This window comes from Brassica napus (genome assembly GCF_020379485.1).
Source record: "Brassica napus cultivar Da-Ae chromosome A2 unlocalized genomic scaffold, Da-Ae chrA02_Random_33, whole genome shotgun sequence".
Taxonomy (NCBI): Eukaryota; Viridiplantae; Streptophyta; class Magnoliopsida; order Brassicales; family Brassicaceae; genus Brassica; species Brassica napus.
In genome coordinates, this window is record NW_026013954.1 from 1 (window position 1) to 27,837 (window position 27,837).

Below are 27,837 nucleotides of genomic sequence, written 5' to 3' on the forward strand. Positions count from 1 at the left end.
AGAGAAAACAAAAACACACCAAACTTCTATTCATTTTTATACATGGTTAACAACTTTTTTTTTTGTACTTTATTCTTTTTATCATTTATATTAATCGCGAACATTCAACAATAATGTATTAATCTAGAATGAAATTACAACCAAATTAGTCACCATGTTACAGTGCATGAAACGAAGAGCAAATTAGCTCAAACCCAAAACCAGAGTTTTAGGGTTTTGCTCAATGTTTGTCGGCCATTTTCAGCAATTTAAACTATATAGTATAAAAAAAACACGAACATATCCGTTAATTACAAGTATAGCCAAAACTTGTTACTCAATTAATTAATTGACTAATATATAGCTAAAATAATTCTTCTTTGAAATAAAAATTGCATTTTTCATGGACTTCGAGGCATATTGTTGTGAACTGGTCGTCTCTTCTAAACCTTGGATAATCCATCGATAGATACTTCGCTAGAGCATTCTCCTCTTCTTTTCACCTAATCTCTTATCTTCATTCTTAGAATTGCCTGAGAATAAAATATACAAGATTTATTACAAATTCTTAGTTTTGAAATTACAAAGAGATGACGATTTTTGCGGTTTTCTTTTATAATTAACTTAGTTAGATGCTCCTGCAAATGATTTAATTGTTTGTCTATGATTCTCTGCAACTAAATACAAAACTCTGAAGAAAGATGCAAAAATATTATAACTTAAACATTTCTACTGACATGGTCAAAGATTTACATGTTGACTATAGAACTGTGTTTATGAGTTTTGCTACTTATTAATCATTTCTTTTTATGAAAAGAAATGTCTGATGACTAATTTATTATGTAAAATAGTTATCATTTCCTAATGATTGACTTACCAGAAGAAGTGACTGGAAGTTGCTCACTTGAACCTTCATGAGCACCTGATGTCATCACCTGTTATTTTGCAAATGAAATAAAGGATATTATGAGATTTCCAAACTTTCCATACAACTCAATCTGAAAGATTTAGGAGATAAACACATTCACCAATCTCTTACATTATCATGTTCACTAGAGATGATCATGAGTTTCCGTGGCGCCATTTTTCTCATAATCTTTTCGGTTACAGCTGCTGAAGTTGAAGTTATAAGGAATAAAAAGGTCAATGCACAAAGCAAGAAGGTGACTCTAATTAGCCTCATTGTCTTCAAGTGATTTCTACGAGAACTTTTTCTTCGGGTGATATCTTTCTTTTTCTTCTTCTGCTCTTTATATCAACCAAAAGGAACTTACACACACATATTTATATATAAGTATGTGAGAAAGAAAGTTCACGAAACAAAAGTTCACGAAACACAAGCGAGAGTTCCAAAACAAGTTTAAGAAACTATATTAAAAAGCATACTGTATTAGTTTATTATTTCAAGATTTAAAAAGGCGTTCACGCCACTGAGGCTCGTTCTCGGGGTTGTCTGTCTCGGGACAAACACAAGTTTGGCCTTACACTTCATCGAACCCAGTTTGTCGAGTCTTTGCCTTTCTGTTCTTTTTTGTCTTTCTTCTCTCGTTATATCCCATATCTAATTATCTAACATTTTCCATTCACATTTAAAGTGTCTCATATTGCAATATATATATATGTGTGTGTGTGCATAAAAAGCAATAGTGAATTATCGCTTAGAACCCTTCATTATTCATTTAAAATAAATTATCTTCATGTATTCTAATATGTCGACGCTCAGACCACGAGCACATCCTATTAAAATGCTAGATAACCATCGCAATCATTTTTTTTAGGATATTTAAGTGGTCATCGCCAATTGCTTTGAATCGTTAGATTATGAAACTTAACAATATTAAATCAATGTAACACAGTGTATATATGTTGTTTGAAAAAATGTTTTTTTTATCAACAGCAATAACATACTCATTAATATTCTGCTAATCAAATATGGGGCTCTGGATTGATAAAGACAAAATAAGACGTTTTGAAAACAAGTGTTTATACAATTAGTTAATGCTTCAAAAGTTAAAATATGTAAATCATAATATGGTTTAAACTTTGAGAGTAGGTATAAACAAAGTTGTTGAGAGTATCTCATCATTTTTGCCTAATCCCTTTGCTCTTTCTCACACATTCACGCCAAAGTTACTTACTTAAAAGCTCGATCCAAATGGGGTGAAGATGAGATCATCACTTTCTAGTTTGTTACAAACACTTTTGGTAGCATCATTCATCTTAATATCACGTTTGAAAGCGTTCCAACTCAAAACACTAATCACTATCAATAAATACAATGTAAACCAATTTGCCTTGTCCGTACCGGATGTCTTTTATAATTTGAAAAATTAACAAATCAATATCAGATTAGCTCTGGTTTTTTTTATAGGACTAAAATATGTCATCACTAGAACAGATCGCGTAAAACCTGTTAAACTTTGTTAATTTGTGTTTTGGATTTTTGGGATTAACAATGAGCTAGCTAGCATGACCAGTATACCTATAAAGTTAAGCTTGTATTTTATAATATTAATGTCAATCTATATCATGATTAGATATGCATTTTTCCATCGTGACATTTCTAATCATAATCATCAACCTCGTGCTATCATAACATATTCAATAATCTGACCAACGAGAAAAAAGACTACTAATTCAAATTCTGTGAAATAACCAATAACTCAAATTCAAGCAAATCCCAAGAATACCGTAATGGCTACTCTGTCAAGACGATTGTGTTGATTAAAATTTCGCTAACTAATCATGATACGTTCAGATTTGTTTGTTGAGGATTAATAATATTTCTAACAGTTATCTATAACAAATCATTTCCAAGCACAAAATGTTAAAACAAGATAAAGACTAGAAAATATATTTCCTCCATATGTAAAAGACTGTTTTTGAACTTTCAATAAATATTAAAAATAGTAAATATCTTTTATATACTTTTTGTTTTGATTTTGTATTTAGATAAATGTTTTACTACTCATTTTACATTTTAGTTTTTTTTTTAATTTTAAAACAAAAACATTGGATAAAGCCTAAAATCAATATTTTCAAAGCAAAAAAAAAGGCTAAAGTATCATTCTATCATTTTCATATCTAAACTGAAGATAACTTAATTATATTTTCAAAACATGAATGCAAATTGGTATATATCATCATTTTGGTCAACGGAATAGCAACAATAGAGCGAGACAACGGTCTTGGAAATTTGGAATCGCTGAGAATCGAGACACTTACCTTTTTTTTGTAACACAAATAGAATCGAGACACTTACCTTGGTAGCATGGAAAATAGATTGACCAAAGTCGGTGATACGCTTGACAAAGGCCACCAAAAAAATGATAAACTTCAAAACTGACTGTAATATAACCTTTTTTAATAATCACCAAAGCTATACCAAAAGCATGTACATTAGTACATACATGATACATTTGAATGAAAAATTCCTAACTGTTAACCCAAATAATACTACCAAAGTGCCAATTACACACACCACTGCACTATAAATCACCATTAAAAAAAAAATAATAGTATAAAATTTTATAACCTTTCTTCCTCTGTGCTTCAAAGTGAAAAGCTTTTTTTGATCAAGAGAATCTACAACACATAAGAATGTCTCCCCATCCTTTTTGTCTTTTCTTGTTCGCTTTCGCCATTCTTACAGGACTACTACTGTTCCATTCTGACTGCAATCTGCAAATAAAATAACAAAAAATTCAGATATGTCTCTCTTTCTGTGTTTCACAAAGTGCTAAGATGAGCCAAAAACAATACACTGGAAAAGCAAATGATCTTCCACTCGTTGTGCTTGCATCAGAACGAACTGATAGGCTTCCAGAGAATACAATTGGTCCTGAGTATGTTATATGACCTGAAACTGGCTCTGCTGCTGAGAAACTCGTCTCTCTAAATAGGCCTTGAGAGGTTTTTGTAGAAACAGAGGAAAACTTCTTCTCTGCTTTTTCTGGATCCTCTGTTTCTTCAAGCTCTGTTTTGAGAGCTGTGGTGTCTAAGCTTCTTTTCCCCTTCTCCTGCAGTATCACACACATCAGCAAGTTATAAACTTTTAGATTGAAAAATTGAAACTTTGCTTGATTGTATAGATTGATGAAATGTGGAGATTGTTCTTCACCTCTATCGCTATTGTTGCTGTTGTTAAGTTACAAATTTCTTCAAGACATTCTCTAATGTAGCCACTTCGTGTCTTGAAGATACTTCAACATCTTGGTTTACCTCACACACATTGCTATTTTTCTCTGCATCTTCCCACTTCTCTTCAGGGCATTTATGAGGCTTAGACACATCTTATCGTAATTCATAAACTTAATTAGTTGTACCAATTGAACATACTCAAGAATTCTTGACAACTTACAAAACTACATCCATGTGTCCACCTCCAATCCCTAAAAGAACCTTCCTCTTTCTAGTTTCACTGCCACCAAAAACAATCCACGTTGGTGCATATCGATACTACTAATTTTTTACTTTATGTTGAGTAATGATTAAGCTACCATTGATGTACCTGTTCCAGTTCCCCACAGCATCAACGCCTCCAAGCCCAAGTCCTTCCCATATTAGCTGAATCACAAAACACAATGTTTATACTGAATGACCTTGTTCTACCTCCCATATTTAAATTAATAAAATTAGGGCTGGGATTTCGGATATTCGGTTCGGGTTCGGATAGGAACCGATCGGGTCCGGGTTTTTCGGATAAATGAATTCTATACCCAATGAGTACTTAGTAAATTTCGGTTTGGATTTCGGATCGGGTACTACCGGTTTCGGGTCGGTTCCGGATACCCGTTTCTTATGTGAATTATATAAATATTTGCAAAATAAAATAATTATATACCAGTTTTTTATTTATTTATTTTATTTTTTTAAGAAAAAGTAAATAGAAATTGTATATATATTAGTAACATGTATTAAATACAACAAAGTTGAACTAGTCTAGTGGTATAACAGTTGTTGCTTTGCCTATCCAACCTGGGTTCAACCCTCAGAAGATACAAATCTATGTTTTTTAAACATAGAATTCGGGTTAAACGGGTACCCGTTCGGTTTCGGGTAAAAACCGAAACCACCCGAAACCGAACCGATACCCATGGATAATTAACACTAATATCCATCGGATAAATTGTCTAGGACCGAAACCGAACCGAACCGGTCCATTTCGGGTCGGTTCCGGTTTGGGTATTCGGTTATGGATAAAAATCCCAGGCCTAAATAAAATGCTTTCAATTACAAGAGCTATGACTTGAGAAGCTGTCTTGTCTCTTCCAATATTCCTCTGTACTACCTACATATACACAATAAGCAATTGAAGACAAGAAATGGCTATTTCGAGAAAGCAGAGAGCTTTCATTTAAAAAGAAACTCGCCAATCTCCAAGAACATGGTTGGCTTACTAGTTACCGGTCCATGATGTGTGCCTTCCAGTGGAGACCTTTTGCGTGTAAGGGAAACGTGATAACCACTACACCCACAGTACCAAATGTTTGCTTTGTCTCATTATGGATATACAACAATATTACACATCTATCATAAGCATTATATGATTTGAGAAACAATTTTACACGTGTACAATCTTAACGAGGGTGTTGGATACTTGTGTAGTTGCGTAGACTGGGGCTGAACAATTGGTTAAGAAAGCTAGGACGATTAGCATTTGAATCCCCAGTGAGAGACGCTTTGTCTACGTACATACGATGATTATCTCAACAACATCGTGAGTTTTGTTTCCTCTCTTCCCTTGGAAAACCATGATGCTTTGTAGGTTTATGTTTGTTTGCTGTTGAAAAAGATTGAACCTTGCTTCTTGAGATGAGTCATATAGGTAGAGACTTATGAGGTAGTCCTACTAAGGAACGATCTTCTAGAAGGTGATTCATTTTTGGCTGTGAAGGATACAAAAGTTAACTCACCTAAAAGCTCCAGGTTTTGGACATGAGCACATTGGACTGATGGTGGATATGCATAAATCATAATTGAACTACTAAAGCATGAAATATTTTAAAAAATGTGAAATTACAAAGGAGTAATAGAAGGAAAACAAGACAAAAAAATTAAGCGGAAAACAAAGTTCAGAAATAATAATTTCTGCTTATAAATGTCTCTTGTAATATGTATGGTTACTTTTTTTGTTTAGAAAATGTTTGAATGATATTTTGTTAATGTCTGCTTCGGGAATTATAGATAATTAATCTGATGAAATCTAAGAGACTAGTAATTTACAACATCATAATGGAAATAAAAGGAGTAACAAAATTGAGTGGTAATTGGTAAGTTTCTACGAACACATGTTACAATGTGATAGTTCATTGTGAAGGATACAATATCTAATTTAACTAAAGCTCAAGATATTGGAGTAATAAAAAGGAAAACAAGGCAAAAAAAATAAACGGAAAAAAAAGTTTGGAAATAATAATAATAAATAACGGAATATGAAGGCTTGAATAGTAAATCAAGTTGGTAAGGAGATCAAGTATGAAGATGGTGCCAATGTAATCATGACCTTATTGCAACAAATTTTGCTTGTCCAGAATTCCAATATGTGTGTATTTAATTATTCGCATGCATATGATCAGAAAATAGATGTCAACAAGTTCATGAGGAGGTTTTTAAGATTGAAAATTGGTTATTCAAAAAATACTTGTCTTCACTAAATTTCAAAGAAATTCTTGGTTGAAACTTCAATTTTTCAAGCTTATGCTATGGACCAGTTAAAATGTACTCAAAATTGTAAAATTATTTTGTACTAATGCTACACAATCATTCTTTATCATTAGATTTGTTTCCTTATAAAAAGAATAGAACATAGAAAGTGCTTCCAAAAGTAGCATTTCGTGAATGCAACAATACAAAGAGGGTATGAGTATGGTGGAAAAATTAAATTAAATTTTGATTTTGTTTTTGAAAACTTAACAAAAGAAATTGTTTAGTAATTCAATTATGGTTAAGCTTTCAACAGTTGGAAACTATGTGGGTGATGTCAAAAAACATGTTAATCATCTATGCTTTTGAGGTATCTCTCTCTTTCTTTCTTTCGATATATATAATCATTCTTGGACCATGGTCAATTATTGAAGCATTGATCATATAATGATTATATATATTATCTGTGACGTCAATCATATACACTGACTGAAATGTGGGGTGAGTATTAAGCAGTCAAGAAAGCATTCAACTCCATTGTGTTTAGGCTAGAAAAAACGTGTTTAAACTTTTTAGGGAAAATCTATTTAAATCACATGTCTATCTCTCTCGTTTCTTTTAACTTGTTGTGATAACAAAACATTTTTTTGCAGGGATGATTTGGCTTCATGAATGTATGTGGGTATCGATCCACATGAGTTTCAAGACTGACTGTTGATTAGGGATGTGATTGATGGTTGTTTAGTTCTGATCTTTTTAGCTTTCGAATTTAATCACTATTGTGATTGATGGTTGTTTTGTTCTTTTGACATGATGATGAATTTTGTTTTTTTAGAGTTTAATGACATAAAACTTTCTAAGAGCTGTCACCATAGTTATATCTTTTTAATTGGTTTTAAGTTTCTTTTCATCTTATGACTTGTGCGTTTCTATGGGGAAATTCATATGATTTTGACATATATCTGAATCTATGAGAGTCTCTGTTTTAATATTGAAAGAACAAAACTTTTTGACAAAAGAGAGAATCATAATCGACTCTTAATGATCATTAGTATTGTTTCCTTTCCAAATCTTGATTCTTTCAATGTATTCTGTCAAGTGTTTGCAAGGGAATCCTTGTGATAAAGCTTGTTGGTGTGTTACACCAAAAGATCCCTATAGAGAAAGTCACATTTTTAGCATGCTCACTATTGTTTTGAGTTTAATGCCATAAAACTTTGTAAGAGGTGTCGCCATAGTTATGTCTTTCTAATAGTGGTTTGAAGTTTCTTTTCATATTAACCAATTCACGTTGTACCTTTAGTACTAGCCAATTCAACATAAGCAGAGCTCAAAGTTCCAATCCCAATACATTTGTGGTGATTTAGTTTTATTCTCTCAGCCTTGACTTCATTCCTTCGGTTTAAAGTTACTTTCATTGACTTCATGTTATGATCTTCTCTTTGTTTAGTGATTTGTACATGTGATTTTCAGAATAGTAAGCTCCTTGAGGCGACTCTTCCTCTATCATCTATGGCAGAGACTGACACAAATGGTTAGTTATCACGGACCTTCCTCCAACGGACTCATCAATGAAGAAGCAAACAATTCTCAAAGACTGGCATTTCAAGTACAAAAGACAAACTGTTAAATAACAAAAACATAGTTATAATTTTTTTTTTATAACTGTATTGGGTAGCAGGGATTAAACCAATCTGAGTTCCTAGATTTTCAATAAAACTAATGAAAATTCAATTTTCTGTATGCGACATTCGTCCATGTAACAGAGATTAAAACATTTTCAGATCTTTCAGGATTGTTGAAAGTTCTGTTTGGTTCTTGAGAGATTGTTGTAGAAACAAAGGAAAGCTTATCCTCTGTTTTTTCTGGTTCCTCTGTTTCGAGAGCTGTGGTTACTAGGCTTCTTTACTCCTGTACCTGAGGTGGAGATTTTCTTAATAGAACATCTTCCAAAGTTAAATATTCCTTCAAGACATTCTCTGATGTAGCCACTTCATCTCTAGAAGATATTTCAACATCTCGGTTTGCCTTATGATCATTACAAAGCTCAGTATCATCAATCAAGCTTACCCTTTCTGTTTTCAAAGGACTCTGTTTCTAAAGCATTTGACTTCACCAAATCCTCTGACTCACACAGGTTTGAGTTTGAATTTGAGTTACACGTCACAGACTTCTCCTGGACCAACACACCTTCATCAGCACATATATCCTTCACCACATGATAAGTTTTCTCCTTGTAGCAAACTACAATCTCAGGCAAGTCACAAACTGTAACGTTCTTGTCCATATATATAAAACACCGGATCAACTTTCTCGATAGGATCCCTTGTATCAACAATATCATGACTATTGAGTTTCTTTCCAGTCTCATTAGAGTCCCCACAAGAATGGTCTCCATTGTTGTCTTTATCCCATTCGTCGCCGCTTCTTGTATCATAGAACAACTCATACACATTGCTATTGTTCAAGAGTGATGAACAATATCAAGAACTTTCAAGCAGATTCATAGAAAAGAATGAGAGAACAAATAATGAAATTGCAGAGAGAAGACATAAGTATAAGGGAACTTCATTATAGAGGATGGAATCTTTTAAAGTTATCTGTTCTATCTATCTGTTTCTCTCCAAGCTTGGAGGGTAAAGTATTCTATGGATGCAGAACATAAGTATAGTTAGTCACACATGTGAAAGGCCAACAACAAAACATCATGAGGTCTAGAACAGATAATAAACATCAAAAAATGCAATCAACCACTCGTGTGGCCACTTTCCAACTTTTTGCTAATGTAGAGAAGAAGACGTTTAGATAAAAGCTGCAATGTCATAATAATAAGCAAGAAAGTTTCAAAATTTGATTGTAATAAGATTTATAGCAATCAATTATACAGCTGCTAGACTGCAATTTCTCAGCTCTCTTTTACAGAAATCTCAATAAACAATTAGACTTTAAAAGACAGAAGAAGAATCTCGAACTGAAATTAAATAAAACAACGTTTAATGCCACCATTTATTAGATAAAGTCAGGAAAATCATTTTTGCTGATTCATTTTCTTGGTGAATTGGAAAAAGATCGGATCCCAATTAACTAACAGTTAGTTCAACAGTAGCCAATTAAAATGGTTATCTTACAAAAGTAAATTTGAAAATATATCATAACAATTGAAAATAAATCTACAACCGTCAAATGATAGATTCTGAAACAATAAACCAAAACTCAGATAATTATGTTTTATGGGTCTCACAGTTCATGTGAAATCGTTTGGCCTCCCGACATTGATGTTCTGTTCTGCCAAGAACTCTGTAATCGCCTTCTTTTGCCATCCTTTGAAGCTCCTGTAACCCCAAAAGAACAACCATTTACTCGTAATCCACGCGAGAGGAACACAAATATACAGAGGAGAATGATTTTGGACATTACTTTTGATCAAGATGAGCCAAGATCTCGCCCCCTGGGAATGAAGCTTTGGTAGCTTCAAAAGCTGCTTGAATCGACTGTCTCCAAGTTCCACCAATGTGATTCTCTCCAGGCTTTGCTTCTTCCATCGGCAATGAGTAACCAGAAAGCAAATGGCCTACCCATATATCATCTTTCCTGATGAACACAACACACCAAGAATCAGCCGGAGAAAATACTTACACTAAAGAGTTCTTGACAACTTACAAAACTACATCCACGTGACGAGGAGCATAGTGTCCACCTCCAATCCCTAAAAGAACCTTCCTCTTTCCAGTTTCACTGCCCACCAAATTGATTCTCATTACTTGAGATGATACTACATTTTTCTTTTTTGAGATGTAAAGATTAAGCTACCTGTTCCAGCTCCCCACAGCTTCACCGCCTCCAAGCCCAAGCCCTTCCCATATTAACTGAATCACAAAACACAATGTTTATACTAAATGAAAGCAATGTTTTAGATATTGACAAGCAAGTTCCTAGAGAGGACAGTGCATATTAATGGTTAGAAGCAAACTTTAAACACAAATGTCTTTGATTCCCCACGAAGCAACAAGAATATTCATTTACTTACAAGAGCAATAACTTGAGCAGCGTCTTGTCTCTTCCAGTATTCCTCTGTACTACCTACATATACACAATAAACAAAGAACACACACAAGCTAAGCAACTGAAGACAAGAAATGGCTAAATTTCAACTAGAAAGAAACTCACCAATCTCCAAGAACATGGTTGGCTTACTAGTTATAGGTCCATGATGAGTACCTTCCAATGTTATCTACACACACCCACACATAAAACAAAGCAATCTCCAAAATAAAAATAACAAACAACAAAACAATACCTCAAACTCAGGAACCAAGCTATGAGCTTCAGCCATCTTCTTCAAAAGACGCAACCATGGACCAATCCTAGGGCTCGGCAACGCCGCCCACCCGGCCTTTCCTCCGTGCGGCGGCGATTCTCCTTCCTTTAAGTGAAGCACTCCTTCAACCAACCACCAACTATTGAGGGAAAAATAGCACAAACCCACAAAGAAAGTTTCGATCTTTTTAGCATATACCAATGGGGTGAACGGTGAGAGCAGGACGGTTCGAGGCGGCGGTGTGACGGCTGAGGAAGATGACTTCATCTACAACCTCTCCGGTTGCTTCCTCCCACCGTGAATCGAGATCGTCTTCCTTCACTATAGACACATCGTGCTGAATCAGCCTCGTTTGCTGGTTGGTGAAGCTCTTGATGTTCTGCAAGAATCCGACAAGAAGAGGATTCAGACAAGAATGGGGGAGGAGAAGAAAGATCGTAACTTTACCGGCGGTAAGGTGGGTCCGGTGGTCCATCCCGGCATGGCGAGAAGCGCCGCCGCGGGGTTGATCGACGCTGGGTCGTAGGTGGTCGCGACGATCAGTGTCACCATCTCTAGCTTTGAGAATGGAACGCGGCAAGTCGCGTTTATAAGCGGTTGGGGACTGAGTTGCGTTTGTTTGTGCGAGTGGACGAAGCGTATAAAGTTTCGGCTGCTTGTTTTCAAAACCATTGTTCTTCTACATTTTCAACATTTGGAAAAGCTAATAAAGTGATTTTTCTTTTTGTTTGGGCAACAAGCTATAGCGCTACAAGTAAATTCGTTTAGTAAACCAAATTTAAACGTTCCAGTCAATAAAATTTGTGAAATTCCTTCAGATAACCTTTTGAATTTTTTGTCACAAAAAATAGCCTCAATAAAGAAAATAACCAAAATAAGTTTTATTAAAACATAAAAAATGAATTTTACTCTAGGGTTAACTAATCTATACTTAGAGTTTAGAGCTAAGGGGTGAGGTTTTGAGGATAAAGTTTCAAATTATAAAAAAATATATATATTAAAAATTTTCAACATAAAAAGGATTATTTTGGTCATTTTTTTAGAGCTATTTTTGTGATAAAAACTTAAAAATGACTATTTGAGAGAATAGTCCTAATAATTTTCTTTTTAATAAATCACTCATATTGTTGAAAACTATTTATGAATTAAGTTATATATAGTAACAAATTAAAATAATTTAGCGACAAAAAAAATCTATTTGTATTTTTGTAGATCAAAATTTAGAACAAATGTTTAACTAATCGTTTGAAAACAATTAATATGAATATAAATAATTTGAACTATAAAATTTTTAAATCAATCATAGTAATCGATAGGCTGGGCAAAAACACGAATCCGAAGAACTAAACCGAATATGTTCCAAAAAGTAGAATCAAATCTAAATAAAAATTGGTTAAATATCCGAACGGATTCAAGAAAATTGTATTTAGAGAACCCGATCCCGATCCGAACCGAAGTATTTCGGATACCCAAATGTATTCGAAATATATTTATATACTTAAATATATTAATTAATTTTAGATTTAATATGTTAAAATATCTAAAATATATAAGATATTCTGAAGTTGTCCATAAGTAAATTTCTAAAATAGCTAAACAATATTCAAAACACCAAAAATACTTGAAACATCTATTAATTTTCTATCCAAATATTCAAGTTAAACCAACTTATATATTATGTTTAAGTATTTTGGCATACATTAATATATTTTATATGTATTATTTTATTTTATTTTATTTTTAGATTTTGAAAAAATTTAAAGTGTATAAATTATTAATTTTTTAAAAATAGTTTAAATGGATTACCTGAACCTGAACCGAAATTTATAAATATCAAAATAGAGATAAAATCTTTAAACTTGAATAGAGCTGAACCGAACCCGAATGGAATATCTGAACGCCTACCCTTAAGTAATTGATGATACAAAAACAATAGCTATTGAAAAATGATGGTACTGCCCATGATCGAACTTGAGACCTTTAGCGTGTAAGGCAAACGTGATAATGACTACACCGCAGCACCTAATATTTGCTTTGCCTCATTAAGGTTATAAAACATATTACACATCTCTCGTAAGCATTATATGGTTTGAGACGCAATTTTATAGGAGTATAACCGAAGGCGTTGAATACTTGTGTAGTAGCAGAGACTGGGGATGAACAATTGCTTAAGAAAGCTAGGACGATGAATATTGAATCCTCAGTGAAAGAGGCTTTGTCTACATACAATTATTATCTCAACAACATCGTAAGTTTTGTTTCCTCTCTTCCCTATAAAAAGCTCATGCTTCATAGGTTTATGTTTATTTGCTGTTGAAAAAGATTAGACCATGCATCTTGGAATGGAGTCATATAGATACAGACTTATGAGGTAGGCCTACTAAAGGAACGAGCTTTCTAAAGTTGATTCATTTTTAGTTGTGAATTACATAAAAGGTAACTCACCTAAATGCTCCAGGTTTTGGACATGAGCACATTGGAATTTGGAATGATGGTGGACATGCATAAATTATATTGAACTACTAAAACACAAAATATAAAAAAAATGTGAAATTATAAAGGGTAATAAAAGGAAAACAAGACAATAAAAAAGAGTGACAAAATTGAGTGGTAAGCTTCTACGAACACACGGAACACATGTTACAATGGGAATAGTTGTGAAGGATACAATATCTAATTTCCAGATTTTTTGACACTAGAATGATGGAGGATATGCATAAAGCATAACGGAACTACTAAAAGCATAGAAGATTCTTTTTTAAAAAATGTGAAGATTAAAAAAGGAAAAACAAGACTATCAAATAAAATTAAGGGGACAACAAAGATTCGAAATAATAAACAGAAACAATGGAATAGGTAGGTTGGAAAAGTAAATCATAAGAGTTGGTACGGAGATCAAGTGTGACGATGGCATCAGGATAATCACGACCTTGGAGTAGTAACTTGTGCTTGTCCAGAATTGCAATAGTAGGCACCCTGAACGTATAAGCAGTTGATGTTGTTGATTCAAACACAAAGCTTCGATCCTCTTCTCTCTTGCTGAGACGACCATCATCATCATAACAGTTAAGGGACACGAAAAGGACATGTGGACCGCTTCGAGACATCTGGATCAATTATTATCTTTCCTGGAAACGTCAGGAATCGATTGCAGATTTCAGCTTCTTGGACACGGTCCTGAATCTCAGCAGAGATTTCACCGGAAGCTTCTCGAGTATCAGCTCTACAACATCGTCTGGGAGGAGCAATTCTTTGCGTTGCCTTTTCAATGTTCTTCTTGTTTTGAACGGAATCATCCTCTCGTGATACTTTGACTCCTTTACTAGCAGATGAGATTTGATAAGACTACTGGAATAGAAACTAGTTGGTTCTTCTTTTAAATTCTTTTGCTAAGAATCTGCTTAATTAACTTCTTTTTTTTTCTATTTAATGAGCCTTTTTTTTCTTTAGGATAGTGTTGTGAATTGTGATATTGTCATGATGGACCAAACTGGTCTGACCTGTTTTTAGTCCTATGTATATTTATTTGTGTTTTTGATTTGATCTTTCATAGTCCATGAGCTTTTGGCCCATCACAAGTTTTCCGACAAAGCAACAAACAAGAAAAGACATCTGCCTAAAATATTCTGGCGCTTATCTTTGACTTTTATAAGAGTTGTGATTCTCTTCTCTTCTCTTCTTTAAATATCTATTCTACGTGCTCTGCAAGAAGCAGGATATGTTGACTATTATTACATCAAAGATTAGGACCAAAAGGATCCAAGTATTGCGCAATTTACTTGTTGAGCAAACATCTCATTCAACACAACATTTTTCTTATAAAAAGCACACAAGCATCACACTCATAAATGCAAAAACATCTCATAGTTTCTAATATTTTTCAAGATTGATCTCAATGTCGTCATCATCATCAGCTGTTCCTGATTACTTGGGAGATGAAGATCTGACACAAGAAACAAGAGATCTGATCTCCTCTCTTCCAAGCGAGAAAGGTTGGTTGGTGAGCCAAATGTATCAGTTTCAAGGACGTTGGCACACACAAGCTCTGTTACAAGGACTCTTGGAGTGTCAAAAACACTTTGAAGCCACAGATTCCGACATTATCCTTGTCACCAATCCTAAATCAGGTACCACTTGGTTAAAAGCTCTCGTCTTTGCTCTCCTTAACCGACACAAGTTTCCAGTTTCTTCTGGTGATCATCCTCTTCTGGTTACCAACCCGCACCTTCTCGTGCCCTTCTTGGAAGGAGTTTACTATGAGTCTCCAGATTTTGATTTTTCCAAGTTGTCTTTTCCAAGACTCATGAACACGCACATACCGCTTCTCTCCCTGCCAGAGACGGTTAAGAGCTCGTCTTGTAAGATTGTGTATTGTTGTAGGAACCCTAAGGACATGTTTGTCTCCTTATGGCATTTTGGGAAGAAACTTGCTCCTGATGAAACCGCTGATTATCCCATTGAAAAGGCGGTTGAAGCGTTTTGTCAAGGTAAGTTTATAGGTGGACCCTTTTGGGATCATGTGTTGGAGTATTGGTATGCGAGCCTCGAAAATCCGAACAAGGTCTTGTTTGTTACTTATGAGGAGCTGAAGAAGCAGACTGGAGATACGATCAAGAGAATAGCTGAGTTCTTGGGATGTGGATTCATTGGAGAAGAAGAAGTGAGTGGGATTGTGAAGTTGTGTAGTTTTGAGAGCTTAAGTAGTTTGGAAGTTAACAGAGAAGGGAAGTTGCCAAATGGAATGGAGACTAAAGCTTTCTTCAGAAAAGGAGATGTTGGAGGATGGGGAGATACTTTGAGTGAGTCCTTGGCAGAGAAAATAGATAGAACCATTGAAGAGAAGTTTCAAGGTTCTGGTCTAATATTTTCTCGTTGAAATCAATCTTTGAGACTTTTTGTTTTGTTATTGTTGTGCTTTAATGATTTTTCTTTTTCAATCTTGTGATTTTTGTTTTTGCTATCTATGTTTTGGTGTTTGCTGTTATATGAAAAAAAGATCGATCATGGTTTGTTTGATAATATTATTTTTTTTATCAGTTGAATATTGTAGGATTGTTCACATTTATTAGCGCTGGCAAAATAAAACTAATCCAAGCTCGACCTGATAAAAATAAATCCAAATCCCACATAAATATTAAATTGTTTTGTTCTATGGTATTTTGGATTATGAGTTCTTCTACCCAAACCAAATCCAAATTTAAATGTATATCCAAAAAACCCAAAAATTCAACCCCAAAAAAGTTTTATATCAAATCCGATCTCAATCCCTAATATGTATCCCAAATTCATTGGATATTATTGACTAACTAAAGTAATTATCTATTACATGAATAATAAACTCAAATACTTAGTGTAATATATATGTTTGATATTTGATTATTATTGATGTTTTTATGTTTTGATAATTGCATTTGAATTTCAGTTATTAAAAAGTTTGCTTTTGAATTTTATAAAATGTTGTTTTAAGTTTAAATAGTGTTTCTTACGTTTATAGAATTGCTAGTTGTTAATTTTAATTTAATTACGTTTCATTATGTATGATTCTTGTTCATACAAGGTTTTGGTTTGTCATAAATCATGTAATCATGATATGTCTCATGTTGTCATATATAGTTCAAGGACGAGTCTCATATGGTTGACGGACGAGTTTTCCAAATTAATTTTAAAGGACAAAAATACAATTTGATAAAACCACATACACAAATTTATTGAAAATATTAGAAATATATTAAGTTTAATAAAGTACAAATTAATATTTTCAGAATAGATGACCCGGTTAATATATGAAAGAGAAACTATTATGGGTTCAACCGGATGTTGGGTATATAACTAAACCTAAATCGAATCCGATTTGAACTTTTATAATATCCGAATGGAGCCGAAATTCATTAACCCAAAATATGAATGAACTCAAACCGAAACTCGATTTGGACTCCGATTGCCCACTTAGTCGTCTAGTTGACTTTCCTGCGAACATAAAAGAAAATAAATTTTAGTAACATTAACGTTTATATAATTACAAAGTTAAATGAGATGAAATTATAAATTATACGTAATTGTCACTACCAAAATTATTTTTGTTTCTTGGTTGGCTTAAAAATGAAGTGGATTTTTAATTTTAGTTGGTCTTTGTTCCTTTTGTTTTTGTTCATTTATTTCTAAATGTGAAAGTATATTCTTTGTTCTTGTTTGTTTGTTTATTTCTTTTGATTAATCTGAGGATATTCCGGATCTATATAATGGTTTGTACTAAACCCAAAGGGAAGGTGCAATTCGCTCTGGGTATTATAATGGATCGTAAACAATGAATTTATATATGTGTAACCACATGTGAGACTAATAATTTTGCAATAGAGAGAAATCAAATTCCTAATCCGGACCAACAAGACAACTTCTCATACTATAAAAACCACTAGACCACCATAATGTGATTCTCTTGTTTGTTTGTTCTTACTGAGGAAAGACAACATATTACTTTATGGTTTATAAATCAACATTGAACGCATTTTTCTAATAGCAAAAGATGTACGATATTTTGTAATCCATAGGATTACAATCTGAGAAAATTACTTGGATTAGCTCTTATTAATCAACTAGAAGGTTTTATGAGAGCCATGCACAGTGTTGATATATTTTTAGAAATTATTACTATTTATTAAATTAAAGTTTAAATTATATTTTAATAATGTTTTTAGATTTTAGCTTTATCAATACTAAAAAAAAACTTAAAATAATTATTCGTAATTTTTTTATTTAGTTTTAACAAAATTATTTATATTTTCAGATTTAGTTAAGTTTTATCATAAATTATTTTATTTTTATTAGTTGATTTTAGTTAAAAATACATTGAAGTAATAAAACTCAATTTACTAAATTGATTAACACTCGCTGAACGAACATATATTATGGCGAATATACATAAATAAATTTAATAATTTGAAAACATGACTAGTTGGTTTTACATCTAGTTAAAGTACAACTCAAAATTTTAATTATTTATGATAAAGTATAGTTATATATTAAAATTATTTTTAAATTCTAAAGTTGATATGAAAATTTTTATTTATTTATAATTATGTTATTAATTAAAAATTTTAATAATGATAGTACACATAAAATATTCTTATATTACAGAGAAACTTTACTAAAAATGTAAACTTCGTAAATGAAATCGTACATGTCATAATAAAATGAAAGCATGTCACATTTTATACTAAATCATGCCATCATTTTTAAGAACTCTCATTCATTAATACATGTTATAATGGATCAATAAAGACCAAATTACCATCATACTTAATAATAATCACAATACTGTCATTATATAACTAATTTAAACAAAAATAATAATAACAGACAAATTAAATAAAATTATCCCATTATAAAACCTAGGGAAACTAGTTTACGAAAAATCAATATTTTTATTAAAAAATATTGAATATATCTATACTATTAAAGCAGAATACTTCTTATGAATCTGCCCCTAAATTTTCTTATTAATTACAAAACATTCCATTTCTTTTTTCAATTGTTTTTAATGGTTTTCAGAAATTAAAAGCCCAACACATTTGCTTCTGTCCAACTAAACAAAACAGCCCAATAATTTAAAAACTTAAAGTCAAAGAAGCCCAACAATATTTTCTTTTAAAAAAATTATAAGTCAATTTAAATACATAATTATTATTTAATATTTGTGTAATTATAATTTAATATTTATGCATTATTTAAAATATGTAGAATGAAAAACGTAATGTCTATTACATTTTTCATATAATATTTAATTAATAAGTTAAAATCGTAAATAAATAACCTTAGCAAATATATAATCACAATATAATTAAATTTAGAGAAAAAGACCAAAATAGCACTAAATCAAGTTTTTGTTCCCAAACTAGCACTCAAGGCCAAAAGTCACAAAAATAGCACTCAAGGGGTGGTGTTTAGGGTTTAAAATTTAGGGTTTAGGGTTTAGAGTTTAGGTTTTAGGGTTTAGAGTTGAGAAGTGAGGTTTTGGGGATAAGATTTCAAATTTTGAAAAATAAAAAAAATTTAAATTTTTCAAAAGATAAAATGCTATTTTGGTCATTTTAGTTTTTCAGTGCTATTTTTGTGATATAAACTTAGAAATGTGCTATTTTGGAGATTTGCCCTTAAATTTATTGAGTAAAAGTTTGCACAAATTAATTAGTACACAAATTTATTATTATATAATAAAAAATAAAGAAGACAAAATTATAAAAAATTACTATAAACAAATATAAAATCTATTAAAATATAAATTAGACAAATATTTATTAATTTAAATGAAATTTTAATAAGAAATGATTCCGCGCTTTGAAAGCGCGGGTCAAAATCTAGTAATCTATTAAAACTAAAGTACATTTTGTATTTACCCCTAAGTTTTCCACAAAAATTACCTTCTCATGCCACTCTAATTAAAACTATGTCGTCTTAAATACATTCGATAATATAAGTTTCGAAGCCCATATTTTGGGTGTTTGGTTAGAAATAGAAGCCCATATTTTGGGTGTTTGGTTAGAAATAGAAGTTTGTTTGGCCTTTTAATAACAGTCCATTATGGTTAAATCCTAATGGTTTAGGGATTTTATGGTTTAGTCTATTTTGGATATCAATATATTTAATGTGAGTAGAAAATCGAACCGGTCACACTTATTTCCATCCTAAAACTCGACATCAATCAAAAAGTCATTCCTAATTTAATGTGACTACAAAATAGAACCAATCACACTTCTTTCCTTCCTGTTATTACTCTGCACGGGTAAATCATAAATATTATTTTATTTCCTATTTCTACGGAGTCTCCTTTTAAACAAAGAGGAGGTTTAGGACGAGAGAGATAAGCTCTGTTTAGACCATCTCCAATGTATTTTTCTATTTTTACTTCTAAAATAGAAGAACTCTATAATAGGGATGAGTTTTACTCCAATGTATTTCTCTAAAATAGAGATCTCTACATATAGAGTAAAATATAGAGGAATACTATTTCTTCCCCTATAAATAGAGAAAAAAAATAGCAATCTCTATTTTAGAGGTAAAAATAGAGATGTGTTGAAGTGATTTTTTCTCTAAATGCTATTATAGAGGTAGAAATAGAGGTGGGTTGGAGATGCTCTTAAAATGAAACGAAAACTTTTTTTCCTGTTCACAAAAGGTTTGTTTGTTTGTTTCCCAGAAAAAAAAACTTAATAGGCTAATGATGAAAACATTAATAGTACTATGGTCCAAATTAAAATTTATTTTTCTCATATATTACTATGGCCCAACTTACAATAGCTACTTAATTCAAAGTTTGAATGATTGTAATTAATTTTTCTGTGATTTTATTAAGTTGATGTACAAATATATATGTACATGTTAATTACTTATATTCCAAAATTTTACAAAGTACAAATAAATTCATATACACAACCAAGGAACTGAATAATCTAAACAATAAATACTAACATATAAAATAATAAGAATGTTTATGTGTAGACATGCCAAATTTAAAAAAATGTAATATGTAATTCTTATATATCTATAAAAATTAAATGTTGAAAAATAATTCTTTTATAAAATAAAAAGACACATATAATTATAAGAGAAATTCTCTTAGATAGCTTTTTTTTAGTTTATTTTCACAAAAATAGACATTCAAAGAGGAAAATGACCAAAAGAGGTTTTATTGAATGGTAAATATGCATTTATACCCTTAAGGTTAACTAATATAAGACTTAGGGTTTAGAGTTAAGGGGTTGGGTTTTGGAGATATGTTCAAATTTAAAAAAAAATAAAAAATAAATTTTAGAATTTTCAAAATAAATAAAGCTATTTTCGTCATTTTATTTTTAAGGGCTATTTTTTGTGTCAAAAACTTAAAAATGTCTATTTGAGAGAATTTTCCTAATTATAACTCCAATTATTAATAGATGTGAGATTGTTATATGATATCACTGTCCATCATAAAACTGATTGTTATTACAATATTTTTGGAATAAAATGGTATGAAATTACTTATTTCTATAGATTTCAATTTTTTATTCTTATCAAATACCTGCACGATTGCGTGAGTCAACTTCAAATTGGGTTTGGTAGATAAAATTATCAAAAATCTGTACTTATTTTTGAATATTTTTTGTTACTTTTTCAATTATTTTGTATGTTACTATCTAAATAATGTATTTGTTAAAATAACTATAAAATTATAACTTTACATATAATTTTAATCACAATATTTATAGTTTAATTTAATAAAGCACATACTTAATACTCTAATATTTTACACTTTAGAATATTAATTTAATTACCAAGTAAAACCAATAAAAGTACAATAAAAGAAGAATACAACTGCATAGTTTATAAATGGAATTAGTAACATAAATGTTTTTTTTTTTAACGCTTTGGATTGTATTATTAAATCTTATAGTCAAAAAGTTCTAAACAATGAGAATTATCAAAACAAAAGAGTAGAATAAGGATACACCAGTAGGGATCCAAAGTAAACTAACAACACATCTTGCGTATGGATGACTAAAGATTTTCATATAAAAGCTCCATATTGCTTTTGGAGAAGCTGAATCTCAAGGGAGATAATCTTCGTATTAATCCAAAAACACCACGCTTCAGAATGAATTGAGAACGATTGTCACTCTCTTTTTAATACTCCAGTAGGAGCCATTGAGATAAGAGATTACCGTTCCATAGAATTTGATGCTGCTTTTTGAAGTAACCATAGTTTGCAGCAAGAACTCCATCACTGTCACATGAAGAACCATCAACGATTGAAGCCGGTAAGATCCGTCGCCACCATCCGCAGTAGATCTGTCAATTACTTTTTCTAAACGGTTCAATTGACCCGAAACTTTTATCTCTCCAAATCCATTGGAAGAAGCATACAAAAGACTAATAAAAAACTTTGCCAGATTTAAAACAAATTGGCAATCAAACAAACCAAGTAACGAGAAGTAAATCAAATCAAAGAAAGAGAAGCAGAACGAATCAAACAAGCCGATAACGGAGCTATAGAAGCCTCCCGCCATCGACTTGAAACTATAAAAAATCTCCTTTTTTTTCTCTCGACGGCTAGGGTTTGAGTAACATAAATGTTTATACAGATGAAAAACATATACTTACGAAGTACAAACACCTGTGCGGATCAAAAGCTAGTTAATATTAAAAACAGCGCGTCAACAAAATAACAAACAAGTTCTTATAATATTCTGGCGCTCATCCTTCTGACAATATGATAGTAGAGCCGTGATTATCTCTCTCTCTCTTGTTTTTTTCTTTTGAGATATTATTCTACGTGCTCTTCAAGCATGTTGACTATTCCATCAAAGATTAAGACAAAAAGATAAATCCGAGAATAGTATTGCGATTTACTTGTAGAGCAGGATATGTTGACTATTCCATCGATATTGTGCTTATTATAAATAGCACACAAGTATTACCCTCATAGATGCAAAAAACATCTTATAGTTTCTAAAAAAAATCAAGATTATCTATACTCTTCAACAATGTCATCATCATCATCATCTTACTTGAGAGATGAAGATCTGACACAAGAAACAAGAGATCTGATCTCTTCTCTTCCAAGCGAGAAAGGTTGGTTGGTGAGCCAAATGTATCAGTTTCAAGGACGTTGGCACACACAAGCCCTCTTACAAGGACTCTTGCAATGCCAAAAACACTTTGAGGCCAAAGATTCAGACATTATCCTCGTCACCAATCCTAAATCAGGTACCACTTGGTTAAAAGCTCTTGTCTTTGCTCTCATCAACCGAAACCAGTTTCCAGTTTCTTCTGGAAATCATCCTCTTCTTGTTACCAACCCGCACCTTCTCATACCCTTCTTGGAAGGAGTTTACTACGAGTCTCCAAATTTCGATTTCTCCGAGTTGCCTTCTCCAAGACTCATGAACACGCACATATCGCTTCTTTCCCTGCCCGAGTCCGTTAAGAGCTCGTCTTGTAAGATTGTGTACTGTTGTAGAAACCCAAAGGACATGTTTGTCTCCTTATGGCATTTTGGGAAGAAACTTGCTCCTGAAGAAACCGCTGATTATCCCATTGAAAAGGCGGTTGAAGCGTTTTGTCAAGGTAAGTTTATAGGTGGACCCTTTTGGGATCATGTGTTGGAGTATTGGTATGCGAGCCTCGAAAATCCGAACAAGGTCTTGTTTGTTACTTATGAAGAGCTGAAGAAGCAGACTGGAGATACGATCAAGAGAATAGCTGAGTTCTTGGGATGTGGTTTTATTGAAGCAGAAGAAGTGAGAGGGATTGTGAAGTTGTGTAGTTTTGAGAGCTTAAGTAGCCTGGAAGCTAATAGAGAAGGGAAGTTGCCAAATGGCGTGGAGACTAAAGCTTTCTTCAGAAAAGGAGAGGTTGGAGGATGGAGAGATACTTTGAGTGAGTCCTTGGCAGAGGAAATTGATAGAACCATGGAAGAGAAGTTTCAAGGTTCTGGTCTAAAATTTTCTTGTTGAATCAATATTTTAGAGTTTCTGTGAGGTGTTTTTTTTTTTGTCGACGAGTTTCTGTGAGGTGTTTATTATGCTTTAATGATGTTTTTCTTCAATCTTGTGATTTTTGTTTTTGCTGTCTATGTTTTGTTGTTTGTTGTTGTATGAATAAAAAAAGATCATGGTTGTTTAATATTCACAACTGGTCCTGGCCTAAAACAAAGGAAACTTGTGTTTTAGGCACCTAATTAGTATAACATGTTTTAAGGGCATCAAAAGTTGTAGTAGTTAAAAAACTTATAGTAGTTTACTTTATTGTAGTGGTTATGTCTTTCAATGATTTAAATGTATCGGTTCGAATCTTAACTTGTGCATTTTTACTTATTTAATACCTTTTTATTTCATTACAGAAATAACATGAGATAGAATCTCCTAAATATTATTTGTAAAGTGAATAATGTGAATAACTTATTATAGTTATTCATATTAACCACTTTATGTTTACATTTTTTTAAATGTCTATATATAAGTATATAAATTTTTAATAATTTTTGTTTCCTTACTTGAACGTTGATGAATTTTTCTAAGTTCACTCCTAATATTATGATATTTATTAATAAAAATAAAGATTTGATTAAGGATTATTTAGGAAAATAATACTAGGTGACTATCAATTATGGGTTATGCTATTAATTGGTAACATGGATAACATATAGTTTAACTATTTAACTTGATAGAGTATATCTAATTTAGGTGATAGTTATGGATTATTAAATATGATTAGTATTGCCATTTGTGATTGTTTTAATAATATTAGTATATCTAATATTATTATTAGATTATTAGATGATGTAAACGAAATAATCAAAATAAGATTTTAGATTATTAGCACATGTAAAATACAATAATTAATATTAGTTAAAACATGCAATTTTATTACAATTATTTAATACAAAGTTTTACTAATAATATAGGAAAACTGTAAACTGGGTGGGTGCTTACGATATATCTTTTAAAGTTAGGAATTAAGCTATTTTTAATAGATAAGAAATTTTTATAAAGTGAAAATGAATATCAAAATTTTGAAACTATATAAATATGAGGGTAATGAGTTGTAAAATATTATTTACAAATTATTATACAAACCTTAAAATTGATATATGTAGTAGGGAATAGAATATTTCCATTCTTGAGATTAGGATAACTTCCATTATATTTGGAGATAATAACCAATTCCGTTAAGGAATATCTTGTCTTTAGAGTTGTATATATACGATGTATTGTCAAACTTGTTCAATAAGAAAGTCTATTCAGAATATCGTTTCCTAAGTTTACATGGTATCAGAGCAGAAATTTTCTGAGACCTAGAAATTTTTTCTTGTGTTTAAGTTCTTCGAAGTTCGGAGGCTTGTGTTGTGTTGCTGGTTCTCTGTGAGATTCAGCAAAGATGGTTGAAGGTGATGAATCGTCAGCCATCAAGAGTGGAACATCAGACAATGTCGGTGACGTTGGGAACAAGATTACGACACCTTACTCTTTTTATGTGTCCGATAATCCGGGTGCTACGATCACGTCGTTGACGTTGACAGGAGATAATTATAATGAGTGGTCTAGTGAGATGACCAATGCTCTTCGTGCCAAACGGAAGCTTGGGTTCATCGATGGATCTATTACGAAACCATCCACAACCGATTCTAACTTGGAGCTTTGGCTTTCGGTTAACTCAATGATTATGGGTTGGATTTGGACGTCTATAGAACCGCGTGTGCGGTCTACGGTTACGTTTGTTCAAGACGCTCATAAACTATGGGAAAATTTGCGCAAACGGTTCTCTGTGGGAAATAAAGTGCCAGTGCATCATCTGAAGGAGCAGCTGGCTTCGTGTCGTCAAGATTGTCAGCCTGTGATTGAGTTCTTTGGGCGTTTGTCCAAGCTATGGGAGGAGTTAGACATGTATTCACTGCTTCCAAGTTTCACTTGTGCAGCAGCTTCGGAGATTGAGAAAGTTAGAGAAGCTGAGAAGATTCATCAGTTCGTAATGGGCTTAGATGAGGTTCGTTTTGGAGGAATTTGTCAATCGATCATCTCGTCAGATTCAGATTTGGATATTGGAAAGATATATGCTAAAGTTGTCAGAGAAGAACAACGTATTAATTCAGCTAAAGAACAGGAGTCTCAGCAGAATGCTATTGGGTTCTTGGCTAAAACAGAAGCGGAGCAAACTACCCCTAGTGCTAACTCCACCGGTTCAGAAAAACGATCACAGTGTGCTCACTGCAGGAGAACTGGTCACGATAAAACAAACTGTTGGCAGTTGGTTGGCTTTCCTGACTGGTGGGAAGAACGTTCGTCGGCCAACAGAGATGGTAATGGAGGAAATAGAGGCGGTTCTCGCGGTGGTCGTGGGCGTGGCTCCTCAAGTTCTTCGCATAACACAGGAGATCGTGTCAACAATGCTCATGCCACTACCTCCAACTCCTCATCCTTCCCAGGTTTCACAGAAGAACAATGGACAGCTATTACCCAGATGATCAACGAACGAGCACGTCCACCTTCTTCTGATAAGCTTTCTGGTAAGAAGAGACACGATGACCTTATATTGGACACGGGTGCGTCTCATCATATGACGGGCGATTTCTCTCTACTGATTAATGCGTTTGTTATACCACCATGTCCAGTTGGGTTTGCCGACGGCAATAGAACGTTTGCAACTCACGTTGAAAGTTTGCCATTAACAGATCAAGTCACATTGGAGAAAGCACTATTTGTGCCGAACCTAAATTGTTCTTTGATTTCTGTTTCAAAATTTTTGAGACAGATAAATTGCTTTGCTCTTTTTACTGATACAGTGTGTGTCTTGCAGGACCGTTTTACGAGAACCCTGATTGGAGCCGGTAAAGAGTGAGATAGGGTATACTACTTTCAGGATGTCATGGCTGCAAGGGTTCATCGTGTGACTAGTACAGTTGTTAGTTATGCCGATCAGTTCATGTGGCACCAACGGTTAGGGCATCCGTCGTTTTCTGTTTTATCGTCTTTACCTATGTTTTCTACCAATAAAACAGCTTCCCCTAGTCCATGTGACACTTATTTTAGGGCAAAGCAGACACGAGAAGTTTTCTTTAACAGTTCAAATAAATCTAAAGAGTGTTTTGATATGATTCATTTTGACGTATGGGGACCGTATCGTACTCTTTCCTCAAGTGTAGCAGTCTACTTTTTAACTATTGTTGATGATCACTCAAGGGCTGTGTGGACATATCTCCTTCTCGAAAAATCAGAGGTTAAAACCGTACTCCAAAACTTCTGTGCAATGACGTCTAGACAGTTTGGAAAACCAGTGAAGATCGTTCGTTCACATAATGGGACTGAATTTACTTGTCTTACACGATATTTTCGAGAACAAGGTGTGTTACATCATACGTCGTGTGTTGCAACGCCTCAGCAGATGGGCATGTTGAGAGGAAACACCGACACATTTTGAATGTGTCTCGGGCATTGCTATGTCAAAGCAAGCCACCGGTTAAGTTTTGGGGTGAAGCTGTGATGACAGCATCCCATTTGATTAACAGAATGCCCACAAAAGTTCTCAAAGGACGTTTTCCTTATGAAATACTGTATGGGATCAAACTGCAGTATGATCACCTTCGTGTCTTTGGAAGCTTGTGTTACACACATCGCCGGTCTCATGACAGAGACAAGTTTGGGCCAAGGAGCAGGCGATGTATCTTCCTTGGTTATCCGTTTGGTCAAAAAGGATGGAAGGTTTATGACTTGGATAAGAAGGAATTTCTTATCAGTCGAGATGTTGTTTTCTACGAGAATGAGTTCCCAATGGTCTCTGTTCAAGTTTCCCCACCTGCGCATGTTCCATCTTCGACGCCCGTTTCTGATGAGGATTGGTTGCTACAAGCAGAAATGAATTTAGCCGAAAGGGGGAGCAGTGCTATACCCCCTGTGATCGAACAAGAAACAGAAGCGTCTGCTCCGGCTCATAACTCCACCGCAACAGCACACGTTGAGGAACTTCCTGTTTCTTCACCTATAGTATTCGATACTCTCAATACAAGTTCAGAGTCTTCCACTCCAGAAGATCAGCTAGGACGTGGTCAGCGGGTTCGTGTGCCTCCAGCTAAGTTTCAAGATTATATTGATTACAACACAGTCACCATAAAGGATACCCCTCTCGCTCCTCTTTCCGCTCAATCACTGTCTTCCGATTTGGTTCCTGGTAAGACACCGTATCCCCTGGTTGAATACCTTTATGATATTTCCTTCTCATCTGTGCATCAAGTGTTTCTCGCAGCAATAACTCCATGTATAATACCAAAAAGTTACTCTGAGGCTGTAAAAGAGAAAGTATAGTGAGTTGCTGTTAAAGATGAGGTAGTTGCACTTGAAGACCAGGACACATGGGATGTGACTTCGCTT

At 33.2% G+C, this 27,837-nt stretch overlaps 3 protein-coding genes, 1 long non-coding RNA gene and 1 pseudogene across 5 annotated transcripts; 2 read left to right on the forward strand and 3 right to left on the reverse strand.

Moving 5' to 3' along the window:
- Positions 1-380: 380 nt before the first annotated feature.
- On the reverse strand, positions 381-1,503 carry LOC125594044 (annotated as a pseudogene).
- A 2,016-nt stretch (positions 1,504-3,519) lies between these two features.
- Positions 3,520-4,557, reverse strand: LOC106424519. 2 transcript variants are annotated; one of them, XR_002659154.2, is made up of 5 exons: positions 4,490-4,531; positions 4,340-4,399; positions 4,100-4,271; positions 3,742-3,998; positions 3,520-3,660 (listed from the first exon to the last, which is right to left on the reverse strand). It is a non-coding gene; the product is annotated as an uncharacterized LOC106424519 (long non-coding RNA). The 2 variants fall into 2 exon arrangements; XR_001284890.3 differs by having other exon boundaries at positions 4,100-4,399; positions 4,490-4,557.
- Positions 4,558-9,704: 5,147 nt separating this feature from the next.
- On the reverse strand, positions 9,705-11,662 carry LOC125574860 (D-aminoacyl-tRNA deacylase-like). The gene is made up of 9 exons (XM_048770362.1): positions 11,390-11,662; positions 11,141-11,321; positions 10,922-11,064; positions 10,792-10,855; positions 10,652-10,704; positions 10,435-10,490; positions 10,285-10,359; positions 10,042-10,215; positions 9,705-9,956 (listed from the first exon to the last, which is right to left on the reverse strand). The coding sequence occupies exons 1-9, from the start codon at positions 11,612-11,614 to the stop codon at positions 9,869-9,871; spliced, it is 1,059 nt and encodes a 352-aa protein (XP_048626319.1). The 5' UTR covers positions 11,615-11,662; the 3' UTR covers positions 9,705-9,868.
- A 2,995-nt stretch (positions 11,663-14,657) lies between these two features.
- On the forward strand, positions 14,658-15,961 carry LOC106357767 (cytosolic sulfotransferase 12). Its single transcript, XM_013797462.3, has one exon. It carries the CDS (start codon positions 14,838-14,840, stop codon positions 15,816-15,818), a length of 981 nt encoding a protein of 326 aa, XP_013652916.2. The 5' UTR covers positions 14,658-14,837; the 3' UTR covers positions 15,819-15,961.
- A 6,431-nt stretch (positions 15,962-22,392) lies between these two features.
- On the forward strand, positions 22,393-23,605 carry LOC125594043 (cytosolic sulfotransferase 12-like). The gene has a single exon (XM_048770363.1). It carries the CDS (start codon positions 22,459-22,461, stop codon positions 23,428-23,430), a length of 972 nt encoding a protein of 323 aa, XP_048626320.1. The 5' UTR covers positions 22,393-22,458; the 3' UTR covers positions 23,431-23,605.
- Positions 23,606-27,837: the final 4,232 nt, after the last annotated feature.